The sequence below is a fragment of the Coloeus monedula genome (genome assembly GCF_965178545.1).
Source record: "Coloeus monedula genome assembly, chromosome: 9".
NCBI lineage: Eukaryota > Metazoa > Chordata > Aves > Passeriformes > Corvidae > Coloeus > Coloeus monedula.
The window spans coordinates 12,862,466-12,878,084 of NC_138789.1; the positions used below are offsets into that span (position 1 = coordinate 12,862,466).

At 41.9% G+C, this 15,619-nt stretch overlaps 2 protein-coding genes across 6 annotated transcripts in view; both read left to right on the forward strand.

Annotated features, from left to right (window-relative positions):
- The first annotated feature begins 3 nt into the window (after positions 1 to 3).
- EXTL2 (exostosin like glycosyltransferase 2) lies at positions 4 to 9,207 on the forward strand. Of its 2 annotated transcripts, XR_014226655.1 has the most exons (6): positions 4 to 512; positions 2,115 to 2,183; positions 4,158 to 4,585; positions 5,127 to 5,227; positions 5,959 to 6,029; positions 6,611 to 6,658. XR_014226655.1 is itself a non-coding variant. In XM_082287223.1 (5 exons), the coding sequence occupies exons 2-5, from the start codon at positions 2,179 to 2,181 to the stop codon at positions 7,100 to 7,102; spliced, it is 996 nt and encodes a 331-aa protein (XP_082143349.1). In that variant the 5' UTR covers positions 12 to 512; positions 2,115 to 2,178; the 3' UTR covers positions 7,103 to 9,207. The 2 variants fall into 2 exon arrangements, 1 of the variants encoding a protein (XP_082143349.1); XM_082287223.1 differs by lacking the exon at positions 5,127 to 5,227 and having other exon boundaries at positions 12 to 512; positions 6,611 to 9,207.
- A 2,776-nt stretch (positions 9,208 to 11,983) lies between these two features.
- The window catches only part of CDC14A (cell division cycle 14A), a 54,475-nt gene continuing 50,839 nt past the window's right edge, over positions 11,984 to 15,619 (forward strand). For all 4 annotated transcript variants that reach the window (XM_082286747.1, XM_082286749.1, XM_082286748.1 and 1 more), the window contains exons 1-2: positions 11,984 to 12,335; positions 12,785 to 12,875. In XM_082286747.1, coding sequence (XP_082142873.1) covers positions 12,230 to 12,335; positions 12,785 to 12,875 — 197 coding nt within the window. In that variant the 5' untranslated portion in view covers positions 11,984 to 12,229. The remainder of the gene's footprint in view (positions 12,336 to 12,784; positions 12,876 to 15,619) is intronic.

Sequence of the window (15,619 nt, forward strand, 5' to 3'; positions counted from 1 at the left end):
GGCTGAGGGGGCGCGGCGGGGGCCAGGCCGGGGCTACGGAGGCTGCTCGGTCTCGGGGCTGCGCCGCCCGCTATGAAACACAACACACCCCGAACGTGAACTCGTATCCGTCCCGTGCCAGCCGCTCGCTCGCGTTCCGCTTGCGATGCCGGGTGCTCTCGGCGCAGCTGTTGCGGCAGCGCCCGGCACGGCGCGGGGGCGGCAGAGCAGCGCGCTCGGCGTGTGACAGCCAGAGCCGCCGGAGCGCCCCGCCCGCCGCAGCACACTGGACTACAGCCCGGGGCCTGCCGGGAGGAAGCGCAGGGACGCCCCGCAGGAAGCGGGGCACGGCGGCGCCGCCGTAGCGCTGCCGCGGTCCCGCACGGCCGCCCCTGAGTCACCTGAGCGGCTTGTGCGGGGCCGAGCGGCGGGGCCGGGCCGGCACCTCCTCTGCCCTGCCGTGCCGTGCTGCCGGTGACCCCAGAGAAGCACAGCACGGCCGGAAGAAGCGGCGATAGCGGCGCCTGCAGAACGTGAGCGAAGCTATGGGGGAGGGGCGGCGAGCGGGGCGGGCGATGCTGAGCGCTGCTGTGCTGCTGCCTGGCTGCGCCCAACTACTGCGGGGTGCTGTTAAGAAGTCCTGTCCGCCAAGAAAGGGGACCCCGTTCGAGAGCTCTTTTTCTTGGAACGAGGATTAAAATACTGGTCTTTGATACAGGGGTTTCATTGCCGTCAATTTTGTGTTGTCTGCAGGGAGTATTGTATGATTTTTAGAAAGAGGTCAATCTGGCATTGCAATTTCATAACTTAATTGGCAAAACTGATCTGCATCTGCTTATTGGAAAGGGCCATGATGCTAATTTTAAAACACCTAAATAAGTGTTTATTTTGAGATTATATAATAATATCATCATTGCTTATCACTACACCTACTGTAAACACTACATGGTGTGGTAAGCAAAGTCTCATAAACAGCAAACACTATTTATATTTTCGTCTTAAGTAGGGTTTTAGATTTTAATTAATGATTACAATAGCCCTGGTAAGTATTGTTGCAAACTGCGGAAAGAGGACCTAAAGTTCAAGTGCTTTTCAAAAGCACATTTGATGGAGATATAGTGGACCTCATAAATGCTGAGTTGCCACTGATGCTAATAATTTTTACAAGTCAGGTATGATTGATTGTTCCTATAAAATGAAGCAACCAGAACAAGCAATTAGCTTCTGGAAATAGTTTCAGTGACCTCTTGTCACAAAGTAATAGTAAGATTTGATCTCAGCTTTGGGAAGACCTGTATATGGGAACATACTCAGATTGGTATGCATGCAAATGACAAATGTGTATTTTTAAAAAGCAAATTGGTATAGCCCAAACAAATTACTCTTACGGAATTTCACACAGGTTCAATTATTCAACAAGTTCAACAAATTCTTGTTCTTTAAGTTTTCACAGTACCATTCTCAAATCAAAATTAGTGACTCTGGTTATTCAGCCAGTTTTAAAGGAACAAAAATCCCTCCAACAACCTAGGAGCACAGCTTTCTTATATTGCTGTCCTGCATCCTGTGTATCCCTCTTTTATGTGCTTGCACTCATACTTTCCAAGCTGCCAAACCTCATGGGAAGACCAAAATCCTGTGTCTTGAACCTCTGATACAACTGATAATCTTAGTGAAAGGGGAGTGTGAAGGGGATAACCCAGAAATAAAATAATTTTAGTGGGGTAAAATTTTATTTTATTTGCCTGACTGTGGTAACCAAATATATATTTTAGTGGTGCCTGATGAACAAAACAACAGCTGTCAGGTTCTGGAGACCTATTTGTATCTTCAGAGTGGAACTTAAGGATGGAACACAGACTGGATGGAACACTGGCACAAAGCAGCAATTTTAAAAGCAGAGACACAGAGTGTTCTTTTCTTTTTAACCATCTGGTGTACTAACTTCTTTCTGGAGTGTTCACTGAAAGGCAGAGGCAAATATTCAACTGACCGATAGGAAAAGGGATGGGATAATTGCCATGAATGCATGTATCAGTCAATAACTGAGAGGAACTTCTACTTGTAAAAGAATGCTGGGTAGCATGTGGATAACTGTTGATCTTCAGTTATAGAGTCCCTTTAATTTCCAACAGATTCAAAGATCACACACAACTGCCCTGTAAAAACAAGACGCAAAAACAATCCTACTTGTCAACAATGAGGTAAGTTGCAAGGCTTTTTAGATTAAAATAATTTACATTCATATTTTCAGGCATAGTATTTGCACTTTGGAAAAAAATTATTCAAAATTCTGTGAAAAAAACCCACAGATATTCTCTCAAAAACTATACTTGTTTGGCTGTCCTGGATCACTGAATTTGATCAGAATTCCCTGCTGAAAGCCTAGAAATTACTCACAGAATAACATGAGTAGTATGTATAGATGAGTAACAGTATTACAATAATATGTATAGAGGAGTTAGTAGCAAGCTTAGAATGTTCATCTTACACTCAATTCGTACTAATCTTGCAAGTACAGGAGGAGAAAAGGAAAACTGTATGAAGTTCAACAAAGAAAAGTGCCCAATTCTGCACCTAGAATGGGACAACCCTGGATGTGCAGACTGGGGAATGAGAGGCTGGAGAGCAGTGCCACGGAAAAGGACCTGGGGGTCCTGGTCGATGGCAAATTGAATATGAGTCAGCCGTGCCCTGGCAGCCCGGAGGGGCATCCCTGTCCTGGGGGGCATCAGGCACAGCATTGCCAGCTGGGCAAGGAAGGGGATTGTCCTGCTCTGCACTGATGCAGCCTCACCTCACGGTGGTTCTGTGCAGTTTTATAAGAATAAAAGAATACAATATAAGAAGGATATAAAGCTGTTAGTGTCCAAATAAGAGCTGCAAAGATGGTGAAGGGCCTTGAGGGGAAGCCATCTGAGGAGTGGCTGAGGTCACTTGTCTGTTCAGCCTGGAGAAAAGGGGTCTGAGGGGAGACCTCACAGCTGTCTACAGCTTCCTCACTTGGGGAAGTGGAGGGGCAAAGCACCGATCTCTTTTCTGATGACCAGTGACAGGACTTGAGGGAATGGCATGAAGCTGGGTCAGGGGGTTTAGGTTGGGTATTAGGAAATATCTAACCATCCTAGCCAGATGGTAGTTGGGCACTGGAACAGGCTCCCCAGGGAAGTGGTCACAGCACCAGCCTGACAGAGTTCAAGAAGTGTTTGGATGATGCCCTCAGGCACACAGCAGGATTCTGGGGCCTCTCCTGTGCAGGGCCAGGAGTTGGACTTCAGTGATCCCCATGAGTCCCTTCCAACTCAGGATATCCTCTCATTCTGTGAAGAACATTTGAGGGGCTATCTTTCTAGAAGCTGCTTTTTAAGAGCTTCTGTTTAGTTGCAAGATCATGAGGATCCAGAAACCTCTGCCTTAAACTATATCTGCACTTACAGCTGGTAGGTACCACCTAGCATCTGACATTGCCATTTTCTCATGAGTTCTAGATGTATCAGTTCAGCTGTTGCTGAGATTGTTGCATTCCTGTATTACTCCACTTGACATGTTTCTTTTGCTCCACCTGTGTTCTAACCTTAGTATGATCAGCATCACATTTTTTGTACTGACTATCATTATCAAGCATATATACAAACTATTGACAAAATGTCCAGCAAATCAGTTATAAAGATTGTTCCTTCTGTGTGGTGCCTAAGCAACAGAAAGAGAGTGAGCATTTTGTTTCCTCCTTTCTGCCAGAGCTTTTGAGAAGGCACCTTCTCTCCTTTATGCTTCCCAGTTAAGGTAGAGCTCCTGCAAATCCTGAAAACATTGAATCTCTGTACAAATTTGCTTTCTACTTTCAGCTGGATAAATTTGGTGAGGTACATAAATGATCAACAATCAAAAATTAGTTCTAAGAAAACAGGAAACAATGAACACTCTGAAGAACTACTCTAGATTTATTTTCACAAAACAATGAAATCCAAAGTTAACCAAAAAAAGTGAAAAGCAAGTAAACATAGAAACTGACTACCAGAAGCACCTGTCTCAATAGTTGAAAGTAATTTGCCAAAGTGCTGAAATCCTCCTTATTTACTTACTTAAATGAAAATCTACCTAATGTTTTGGGAGTTTTGATCAAGGGAGAAAACTGTACATGGGTTTAATGACTTCCTTTCCTGTTACTTGTTTTAAAGGTGTTTTCACTTCTGTAAGCTTCCAGGAAGAGTTATGGGAATCCGCCTACTACGTTTCACCTCTGTGGTGATCATCGTCTTGCTTCTTGTGGCAGGTGCTTTAACAGCTTTGCTTCCCACTATCAAAGATGACAAATTGCCCAATTCAAGAAGGGAACCAAAAACCCAGAGTCAGTCTGCCTTGGATTCATTCACTCTTATTATGCAGACATACAATAGAACTGACTTACTGCTAAAGCTTTTAAATCATTATCAAGCAATCCCCCACCTACATAAAGTAATTGTTGTGTGGAACAACATTGGTGAGAAGACACCAGAGGAAATGTGGAATTCCTTGGGGCCTCATCCTGTCCCTGTTGTCTTCAAAGTTCAAACTGTAAATCGTATGAGAAACAGGCTGCAGAATTTCCCTGATCTGGAAACAAAAGGTAATCACAGTTCATATCACTATTACTAATAATATTTTCATGTTTGAAATCTGAATGCTAAAAGAGAGGTCATTGAGTCATACTGTGTAATAAATCAATGGATCTTTTGGGTCATTTAATAGAATGTGGGTAGTATAGAGGAAACCTGTTTTAGGAGATCAGATGCACACCACCACCAGGCTGTCAGTGAAGAGTAACGGGAAAAAAAGAGGAATGTCAAATGCATTTCAAGGGCTTTTGCAAGTTCTCCATTTCCTTTGTGAGGCAGACATAGGTAGTTCAGCTTCTCTTCCTTCTGTAGCATAAACTGAAATTCATAATGCATGTAATTTGTCGAGTCTCTGCACTAATCTGGACTTAAGTCATCTGGTAAAGACTTGATTTAGTCCATTCCTCTTAAGACTAAGTTCTCAAGCGTGTTGTGCTCTTCCGAGAAACTTCCCTCCCTAGCTGTCTGGCTTTCTATCTCAAATTATGCATCCTTTTATTTAAGAGTACTTTCCCCAGTGTCCTGGGTATTCATCTAAATATTCTTCCTAAGCTCTTTCTAGGAGGTGTACAACAATAAATCCTGTTTGTCACAAGTGGAAAAAAAACCCCTATGTTGCATTACAGACCTGACCTTACTCATGATTAGTAAAGGTAATTCTATTTACTGCCCCCTTCCTAACATGTCTGCTAGTCCAAATACATGATTTCAAGGAAGACACTGGAAACTTCCAACTGCCCAAGTGTTTTACTTACTGTAGTAAGATCTGTGCTGACTGTAAACTTTCAAAGCTTTAATGCATCTGCAGTTCAGATCTAAGAATATCCTTCCTTTTCCACTTCCTGGTAGTCTTTTATCTAAAACTTAAGGGAAAGAGTCTTCTTTCTGTAGTTAATAATAGTGAATGTTGCCTGGGTAATTTGTTTAACTTGCTTATGTAGAACTTTCAAGTAGTGAGATGAGTAAAATTTTATAATAAGGAACCCTTATAAGTCTCATATGCTAAAGAAAAACATCTTACTCTATTCTAGTTGTATCTTTACACAAGATTAGTAGAATTTTAAATTGCTTTGCCAAACACTCCCAAGTTTTCTAACACCTGTCTCTCCAGCTGTACTACAGATGATCAAAGGTTGCTGAGTCTTGTAACAGCCTGGCAAATAATCTAAAACTTAGGTTTGGTTCCAATCACCACAAAGCTGTAACCTTGCTTTAGCTTTGAAATCTAATTATTTTTTATCAATCTACTTTTAAGGAATTGCAATTCAGCTTAATAGTTGTAGAAATTTTATATTCAGTTTTTCAAATATTGTGCCATATATCATGCTCATGTATTTAATCTTCTGATCAATTAAAAGTTTTTCTCTTTTTTTCCTCCCTTCAGCTGTTTTAATGATGGATGATGATACACTAGTCAGTGCTCATGACCTCGCTTTTGCCTTTTCTGTTTGGCAGGTAATGTTTGGCATCTTGGCAGGCAGTATTTGAGTTGCAATTGAGAGTAATAGTTTTAATTAGAGTAGTACTGTATCATATTGTTTTGCCATTGGTTTTCTAGATGTCAAGTTAGATTTTAGCAAGTTTGAAGTGTTGAATAGTAGAAATTACAAGAATGTTCTTTAGTAGTAGCTATATCTGTAATCTATAACTTTAAAATTTTAACTCTTACTCTACAAAACCATGAAGTTGCTAACTGCTGAATTTATTTAAATGTATAGTAGTCTGTGTGTTTTGTTTTGCAAAACACAACAAATTGTCTGTAAAGTTATTTTCAGTGCCAAATACACAGCTGCCAATTGTGGCTGGATGTTTTGTTGGCACTATGTGATGTGGAATGAGGCAGACAGTCAGTTTTGTGGAACTGTATTTAATTGCAACATTTATGCAGATCAAAGGACCATATGCCAACAATTTAATTCTTTCCTGGCAATAATGTTGTCCTCCTTTTATTTAAAAAATGCATAGATCTCTCTTATGACATACTTAAGTGAACCCCACACTGTGAAATATGTGTTGAATTTCTTTTTTTCTTTCAGCAATTTCCAGAGCATATAGTGGGATTTGTTCCTAGAAAGCACATTTCTACTCCTTCAGGCGTATACAGCTATGGCAGCTTTGAATTGCAGAACCCTGGATTTGGGAACGGAGATCAGTATTCCATGGTGCTTATCGGCGCAGCATTTTTTCACAGTGGGTATTTAGAAGACTTTCAACGGCAGCCAGAAGCAGTTTACGCCTTAATAGATGAAACTCAAAATTGTGATGATATTGCCATGAATTTTCTGGTAGCCAAGCATACTGGAAAGCCTTCAGGAGTGTTTGTGAAGCCTGTTGATATAAGAAATTTAGAAAAAGACACTAACAGTGGCTATTCTGGAATGTGGCACCGAGCAGAGCATTTGTTACAGAGATCCTACTGTGTAAATAAACTGGTTAATATTTATGATGGCATGCCCTTAAAATATTCTAATATCATGATTTCTCAGTTTGGTTTTCCTAATTATGCCAATCACAAAAATAAAATGTAAGCCAATGAATTTAAGGTGTTAAATGTTAAACAATACTCAGTGAATTGTACCGAGTTCAAGGAGAGAAGAAGGTGTAATTACTGCATCTTGGCCATTCCTCTTTGTAGCCTCTGATTTTTCTCCACTAGGCTTTTTATGTATTTTCTTTCCTTTCTAACTAATTCACAAAGGTAAGTTTTGAGAGAACTTAAAGAATATATAGTCATGCTTAGCTGTGGTAAAATCATACTCTTTCCTTAAAACCTGAAAAGCTACTCTAATTAATTAGGCCAGTTCTTCAGAAACATGCAGACAAAAATGCAATCCTACTCTTCAGATCTTAACGTTTGGATTTTTTTCCTTGAATATACAGATCTAGTCAAATGAGGTCTAGGCATATTTTTGACAGTTATATGTTGAGATGCTTCCTTGCCTTCCCACTCCTCACCTCCTCCTACCCAGTTTCCAGTGAAGCTGTAGAAGAGCTACAGTGAACTGCTGGCCAGGCTTCTGGCCTCGTGTACAAAACCCCTTTGAAATCTGTATATAAGCTACTCGGTGTTCTGAGATGTTCTTGAAGCTGCTATGAAAGCCAGAAGAGTACCTCACCTTAATCTCAGATAGTCTTTAAACCATTGCCTACAATATCTACTCCTGCTGAGATAATGGAAAATGATCTCTGATGTGGCATTTTTTTCTCTTATTGATTTGCCTAGAGTTGCTGAAACACTGCAAGCAGCTGAAAGGTAAATCCTAGTAGCTGGAAATACAAGAAACATGAATACAAGAAATACAAAACTTATAAGCAGACAGAAGAAATGGATGGAATGTTACTTATTAATATTCTCTTTAGTACTTAGTCTTATTTTAATATTTTGCATATATGTTATTACAAACATCCACCCAGGAAAATCCTGAATTTGTTAAAAATTTCTTATTTACAATTCCTAGTAAGAGCAGGGCGTTCAACATTTATTACAGTGTACATTTTGTAATTTTACAGGTCTACTGGTTTTTTAGCTACTCTTTCAAATGAGTATTTACTTTATAGTTCCTTTTTTTCACTGTTTCTGGTGGCTATGACAACAGAGTTAAAATGTACAATAAAAAGGTAAAGCATTACGGAAAAAAAAGTATTTTAAGGTACAGTGATATTTGACAGGGATGTACTATTATCAGTCTCTGAATTCCCTGACTTTATAGCAAGAAACAGAGCTGCTGTTAATGACTTTAGTTAGATTGGTACTCTGTAATTCTGGAAACCTTATATTGATATAGACAGGGCAAACCTTTTCCAATGAAGTTGCAGAAGGGTTGGGCCTTTTTTTTTGTGGTATGGAGAATAAAAAAACAATGATTTTCCTGGATCAGAGAATCAGATTTGGCATCCAAAGCAGATTTAGTTTCATCTGCATCAGCTTTTAATTGATTCTTAGAATCAGTTCAAAGGTAACTGTGGGCAACCAGTAACAGCTAATACCTAGTATAAAAATAGCATCTGCACAAATGGTGTATAATTTTATCATTTTTTGTAATAAGTTAGCTGAACAAACAGTGAAAAATGTGACAAGTTCTTTACAGCAGGGCGTGAGTCTTTGGGGGGAACGAAGAATTCTTTTGCCTTGTTCTATCAGTATTAAAGGATTTGATTTCTGTTCAGTGAAGTCTTCCTAGTACTATTTTTAAGTTTTAAAGGGCAGAATCTTTAACATGGCAATGTAAAGTCTGCTTAATTTTGTTGTAATAGTGAAAAGTAGTTTTTAATTATTGTGCTGTAGTGCTAAGTAGTATAAAACAGGTCTATGATCTTTCCAGAAAAGCAAATTTCCCAGTGGTAGTTTACTGTATTTCATTTACTTACTCATCTTCCATGATTTCTGTTCTGTGCAATATCAGCTAGAGTTGTGAAGACTCACAGTTGTTGTTAACCTTTTTTTTGAAATGTGAAACAAACTGTCAACTCAGCCAAATCTTAGTATTGGGCTCTTTGTTGGAGCGAAGGAGTTGGTTTGGTTTTGGGATGGTCTTTTGTTCTTCTGTGTCAGTGAAAGAATTAATAGAACAAGCTTTTAATTATACTGTTAAATTTAATTTGCACCATTGTCAAATAAAGTACAGAAAGCAGACCTGTGATGTATTTATTTTCATACTATTAACCAAATTTTTCAGTGTTAAGATGTGTAAAGTAAGTTCACAGTTTGCATACTCATGAGCAGCACCAAGATTTCTTTTTTAAATAAAAGTGTACTTTCTGGCACATTCATTCATTTAATTTAGGTGAGGCCTACTTATGAAGGAAGAAAAGACATAAAAAACCCCACCAGCCTTAATAATTTAGTCTCAGGTAGGAAAGGAAATACAAAGATAAGACTTAAGTTCCAGCCATAATTCATTGTACTTTGGAACCAAAAAGGGTTGTTTGCTTATTTTTTAAAAGTGGATTTTTTTATCCCTTAGTCGTTATAAAAGTGCCTTAAGATTCTTTAGTGAAAATACATTACCAAAAAATTGTATTTTAAACAAAATTATATGCATGTGATTATTTCTTCTGAGAGATTATCTATATGTCATTTAGAAATATTTTGGAGTCCAAACAATCATCACCACCTCTGAATGTTCTGTTGAAATTACTGTTAAAGCAACACAGGGTTTTAAACATAGTATCTAAAATATATATTTAAAAATCCTTGACAAAAAATCAGGATATAATGCTAAAATGATACAACAGGACAAGAAAATTGCTTCTTTACAAAAAATACCACAAGATGTCACTGCAGCCTTGATATTTGATCTCAAAATGAGTACATAGTATTGATTAGAATACCAAAGTTATACTAATTGAAAATATTCTTAAAGCTAGCGTTTTACAAAGTGAAATTCATTAACTAATAACTACAAGACACAATATTGGAATTGAAAAAACATAGATTATTTTGCACGTATTTTTACAGGGAGGAAAAGAAAGGTTAGTTTATTTCTGATACTTACAAAGGCTGCAGCTAATTGCCACAAATGAGAGCATTAATGCAACAAAAACAGTATTTGTAACTTTGCAGAAGACATATAAGCAGTATACAAGCATTTTACAGCTGGGCTTCAGTTTCTAATCATATTTGCCTCCTAGATTCACCAGTCTAGCTAGATGGGTTTACATATTTTTGGCTTTAACACAAACTGTTTCTAGAGATTCTGGATACTGGATAGGAGGCTGTAGACTGTTCCATCTTTGCTTCTGTTGCCGCAGAGAGCGTTGCTAAGGCTGTTTCAACTATGCTCATTCAAATTCCCTTTAAGAAGAGTGCAGCACTGACTGAGAAATGTGTTACATTGAACTGTAGTGAAAGTGAGTAACAAAGGGCATTAAAAAAACTACAGTTCTGGACAATATACTTTAATATCCCTTCTCTTTCATGGGATATAGTACCCCTTAGAGAATTGCTTGTGAATAAAAAAACACCAATGAAACACTTGATTTTGTTAAAGGCTACACACAAGTGAAAGTCGTAAAGAAAAACAAACACTGATTTCCATGGAAAGAAAATACCCTCCAACAACCTTTATTTAATTTGCTGCTACATAATATTGCACTCTCATTCTTGTAAACATCTTGTATGGAATAGTACTTACTACTGAGAATGAGGTTTTCTCAGGTTTCAGGATCAGGCACAAACAGGGGCATATTCGTTTTGGAGCTTTTCAAAACGAATATGTCCCTGTTAGCATATTCGTTTTGGAGCTTTTCAAAAAAAGTTGAAAAAAAGCAGTGCAAGAACATAGGTACAAAGCATTAGAATCAACACAAAAATTAAATAAGCAACTACAAAACAGCTGAACTGTTTCCTGTGTCCTTCGCCTTATTTGTAAAGCTTTAAAGATTATCCAGTGCTTACGACACCACATAAAAAGAGAGTCAGAAGTGTTTCACACTCATGTTTAGCCTCATTAGCAGACACACCAGGATTAATTATATGAACTGTGGTTACAGTAGGTTATTTACAGTGTTACGGGAAGATGGTGATACTAATGTGAAGCTCAGGGCTGCACATGCTTTTAAACAGTATCTTTTAAAGGTGTTTCAAGAGTGGATTTTTTTGTTTGCTTGTTTGTTAGGGGGAAGAGTATCTTTTTTCCCCCCTTTTTTCTCTCCTCAAGGAACCTCTCCTTTGCAATCTTTTGCTTTAGCTGTAAAACTGAGGCGGACCGTCTGCCCTGTTTGGCACTTACCAGATCTTTCTAAAGGGGAGAGGCGGAAGAACGCGCCCACAGCCCGAACCAGCGCGTTAGGAGAGCTCCGTGCCTCAGGCGTGCGCGGCGTCTGCTGCTGTTCGCAAGCGGCTCCCCAGCACACCCAGCCCCGCGCCCGAGGGCGGCCCGGACTGGCCGGCCGGGAAGCGGCCGCCGCGGGGGGCCTGGGGCGGGGCGCTCCCCGGCGCGCCGCCAGCTCATTGGCTGCAGGCGTAGGAGGGCGGCCTCTGATTGGTCAGCCGGCTTGTCTGTCACGACAAATGGTGCCCCAGGTAGCGCAACGCGCGCTCTGCCGCTTCCCCCGTGCCTGAGACGGCTCCGCCGCTCCGCTCGCCCCCGTCCGGAGCGCGCCCGCGCTGCTGAGGCAGCGCTCCGGCTCAGCCCCGCTCCGAGCTGTACGCGACACTCGCCCGGTGCCCGTGGGGCGCTCTGCCATGGACCGCCCCCGGGCGGGGAAAATCAGCACCAGCGCAGCGGGGAGCGGCGGCCCTACCCGGGCAGGCGGGGCGGAGGGCGGGGCTGTTCCGGGCGCTGGGCCGCTGCCTGCTGGAGTAGGGGCGCTGCTGGGCTGGGGAGTGGGGGGGCCGGTCACTCGCAGCGCCAGCCCTGGGCCGGCCGACACAAAGGCTCCGTAGCGCGGTTGCCAGAGCGCCGCCGGTCGCTTGGTAACCGCCCGCTGCCGCTTTATCCGGGGGCGTCTCCTAGCTGGGGGCGGGGTGGAGCTGGAGTCCTTGCGGGCGCTTGCCCGCCGTGTCCCAGGGCTCATTTTCGGCTCCGCTCCCGCTCCTATGCGGGCTGTGGCCGCCGTGCTCGCAGCACCGTGCCCGGCGGGCGGCCCCTCCGGGTAGCGGGTCCCGTCCCTGCGAGCGCGCCCCAGCCCCGCCGGCGCTGCCCCGGAGCGCCATGAGCTCGGAGCCGCCCCGCGCCTCGCTGCTCCGCGCCCTCTTTAAGATGGAGCCGGCGGCGGCCGCCTCCGAAGTACTGGGGGGAGCCTCGGAGTTCGTGAAAGGTGAGAGCGGGGCGGGAGCCGCCCTGTCCCCTGCCCGCGGGGTCCCGAAGCCTACCCCAGAGAGGAAACCCCCTGGCTTCTCTCCCGCCCTCCCCGCCCCGGCTTTGCTGCGTGCCCGGCTCGGCCCCGGCCCCTTTGCCCGGCAGGTTTTGCGGGCTGCCCGCCCCGGCTGCCGCGGGCATCCCCCGGCGCTGCTTTCCCCGCTCTCTTGGGCCAGGCGCGGGGCCGGCACCTGTTGCTGCGCGCTGCTCGATGGGTCGGAGCCGCTGCCGAGGGGTGGCCGGCAGGGGCAGGGCCCGCGGGCGGAGCGGTCCCGGCGCTCCCGCCGCCGCTCACGCAGCAGAAAAAGGAGCGGCAGAGCCTCTTCCGCTCCGCGGTGACAGGCGTGCCCCGGGGCGGTGGCCGGCTGCCTTCCCTGTCCCACGCTGTTCCTCTAATCTGTCTTTCAGATCGGTTGTACTTCGCTACTTTACGAAATAAACCGAAAAGTACTGTAAATACCCACTACTTCTGTACCGATGAGGAACTGGTCTATGAAAAGTAAGTGTTGTGGTTTGCATATTCAAAGTAATCACCTGAGAGTCTCCCCAGCACACTTTGATATATATTCTATAGAATATTTTTGCCCCATTAAATTACTTGCATAGAATATGAGCATGAAGTTTGTCCGAATGTATTTATTAGCTGAAACTAGGTTAACAAGGTGACTCTTTAAAGAAAGACCATAAAAACAGCTGCAAGGCCAGTTTAATGGCTTAAATTGTGGGTGAGCTAGAACAAGGATATCTGTGCCTTGTAGGATGTGTTTAAAACATGGAGGTCTATTAGGACTAATTGCACTTTATTGAATGTTTTCTTAAATAGAAGACTTATTTGGTATGAATAGATAAACAGTAGTTTGTTTTATATTTCCTGTATTTTCCTGTATAGAGAGTATGGAGTTTACAGAATCATAAGAATGCAATGCTTAAATGTGCTCTTGAAGAGCATCTGCAACTTTTTTTATAATTCTGGTTTTATTAGAGGGTTTTGAGATACAAAAGCCATCAGGAAGTGCTATCTTTAGAACAGCAGAAAAAGTCTTTTATGTGAAGTAAAAGGCTCGTGTGTTTGTAAGACACTGACTGCACATAGAAGGTAAAAAAGTAAAAGTGATTATAGTTGTGAATACTATTAAAAGACATAAAAAAATTAAACAAATAATCACTCTATGCTGTGGCTAAAGAGTTGGTACTCTGCACTGTGTTCCCAGATCAACTGTTTCCCGTGTGATGATATGTGTCTATCTGCTTGACACGGGGTTTGCTGCAGCAGAAGTGAAACAAAAAGTGTGTTCCTATTTTAAGTATAACTTGCTTTCCATATGTTTTGAAGTAATTGTGAGCATGAGCCGTTCTTACCTCCTTTCTCCAGTGACCAGTACTGCTTCTGTGAAGATGTAAACCAATATTCCTTAGTTTTTAGCTTACTTTCTGTGCACAGCTTGTAGTTTCAGGGTATCTTTTCTACACGTTTTTGAGTTTTTCTGATCTTAAGCTGTGTGTCATCTACTGGAGTTCCCAAGGGTTCATTCTGAAAGTTGACTTTTGTAATGGGCTGCTTGGGTTGGGAGTAAGTTCCTTAAGGATCATTAAGGAATTTTGATTGGAAGGGACCTTGGGAGTATCCTAAGGGAGGGTTGACCTAATATTAAAGGCAGAATTCAGCTGGGGAAGGTCCTGAGAAGTTTGTGTTGTATGAAAGTGTTCCACTTTCTTTAAGAAAGGAAACTTGTATCTCTTCTAGACTTCTGTATTAAGTTTTAATTCTTAATGTGCTTTTAGGAAGTGTGAAGGAATCTTATGTGGCATTTGATCTTGTGGGTAGGAAGGGGGAGCAGTTCTGTACTGTTAGTTACAGATGACTGTAGTAACCAAGGCCTGTAACTGAAGTATTTTGTGTGAGGATAGTGTCATATTAAAAAAAAAAAAAAAAAAGTACTGAGAAATTTGAAGGGGGAGGAAAGTAATTTTATTTAGCATGTAAAGGAAAATCTGTAGGTATGTTCCTTAACCCAGTGTTAACTACTTATGAGGGTGTAACCTGATGCCAGATATAGTTACCAGATAATGGAAAGAAGCAAAGTTTCCTTTATCTTCTAGGGCACATCTAAAGACTTTGAACACGTAACTCCTGGTGTATGTTCTGAATTGATGGTTCCTAATCTGTTTGGCCCATTTTCAAGTTGTTGTCCTGTATCTGATACCATAAAGATACTCTCCCTTTTGTGCTCATAAAATGCTATAATGTGATATGAGGTAGAAAATAAGTGACAGTTACCAGGTGGTACCAAGGACTTGTGTAATAACCTTTTACGTATCATTGCTAACCTTTCCCCTGGTATTTGTACTGCAGCACCCATCCCTATCAGTGTATGCAATATTTGGTAATAAACCCATGCCTGGTTTTATTTTTTTTCTTTTTTGCCCTCTCATATCCGAGGAAGTTTATATGGTTTCGGGGAAGTAAAGGCAGGTGTCAGTAGAGTTACCATTTTAATGTATATTTTTAATATCTTTCTGAATTTGGAAATCTAGAGGTAAATTGAGGAATAGAATGCAAGACTCAGTTCTTGGGGAAGTACTAATTTTTCTATAGCTTCCCTTATGCTCATCAACAAGCTTGACATCGGTCTATTGTCTTTCACAGGCTGCACACGAAGTGGGGGGCCTGACAATAGGGCTGGTCTGTAAGTAGTAGTAGAGTGTAACTTTAGTACAATAGATCAGATGGTCTCCTCACTTCTTCAGAAATGCAGTCTTCTTTCTGAGAAAGTGATTAGAAGTATTTGTTGCATGATAGCAAAATAAATATTTGGAAGTGAGTTTTGAAGTGCTGTAGCTCAGAACAGTGGTTTGCAGAGTCTTCATGGAAATGGCCTTCCTGGGTGGTTCTTGTGGTCAGAATTCCACAGCCACTTTCGCTTTTTAATCAAATTAGTTGTTCAGAGAGTTCCAAGGAGGAGGATAGGAGGTGTCCACTCGGGCATTAAATCCTGAGCACCTGGGAGGTATGTAAGTAATTACATTCATACAATTGTTTATTGACTTAACTTTGCTTATATGCATCTTCATAGTGACAAGACAAAGATACTTCATTGTGCTTGGAAGTAAACCGCTTTTCTTTCAGCTCTTACTCTGTTTAAATTGCTTTTCCTTGGGCTCCTATTCTGTTAGCTTGTTACAGAATTTTATTTAGCTGACTTTACAGAGGTGTCAGTTTGCTTCACGAAGCAGTATCTGATC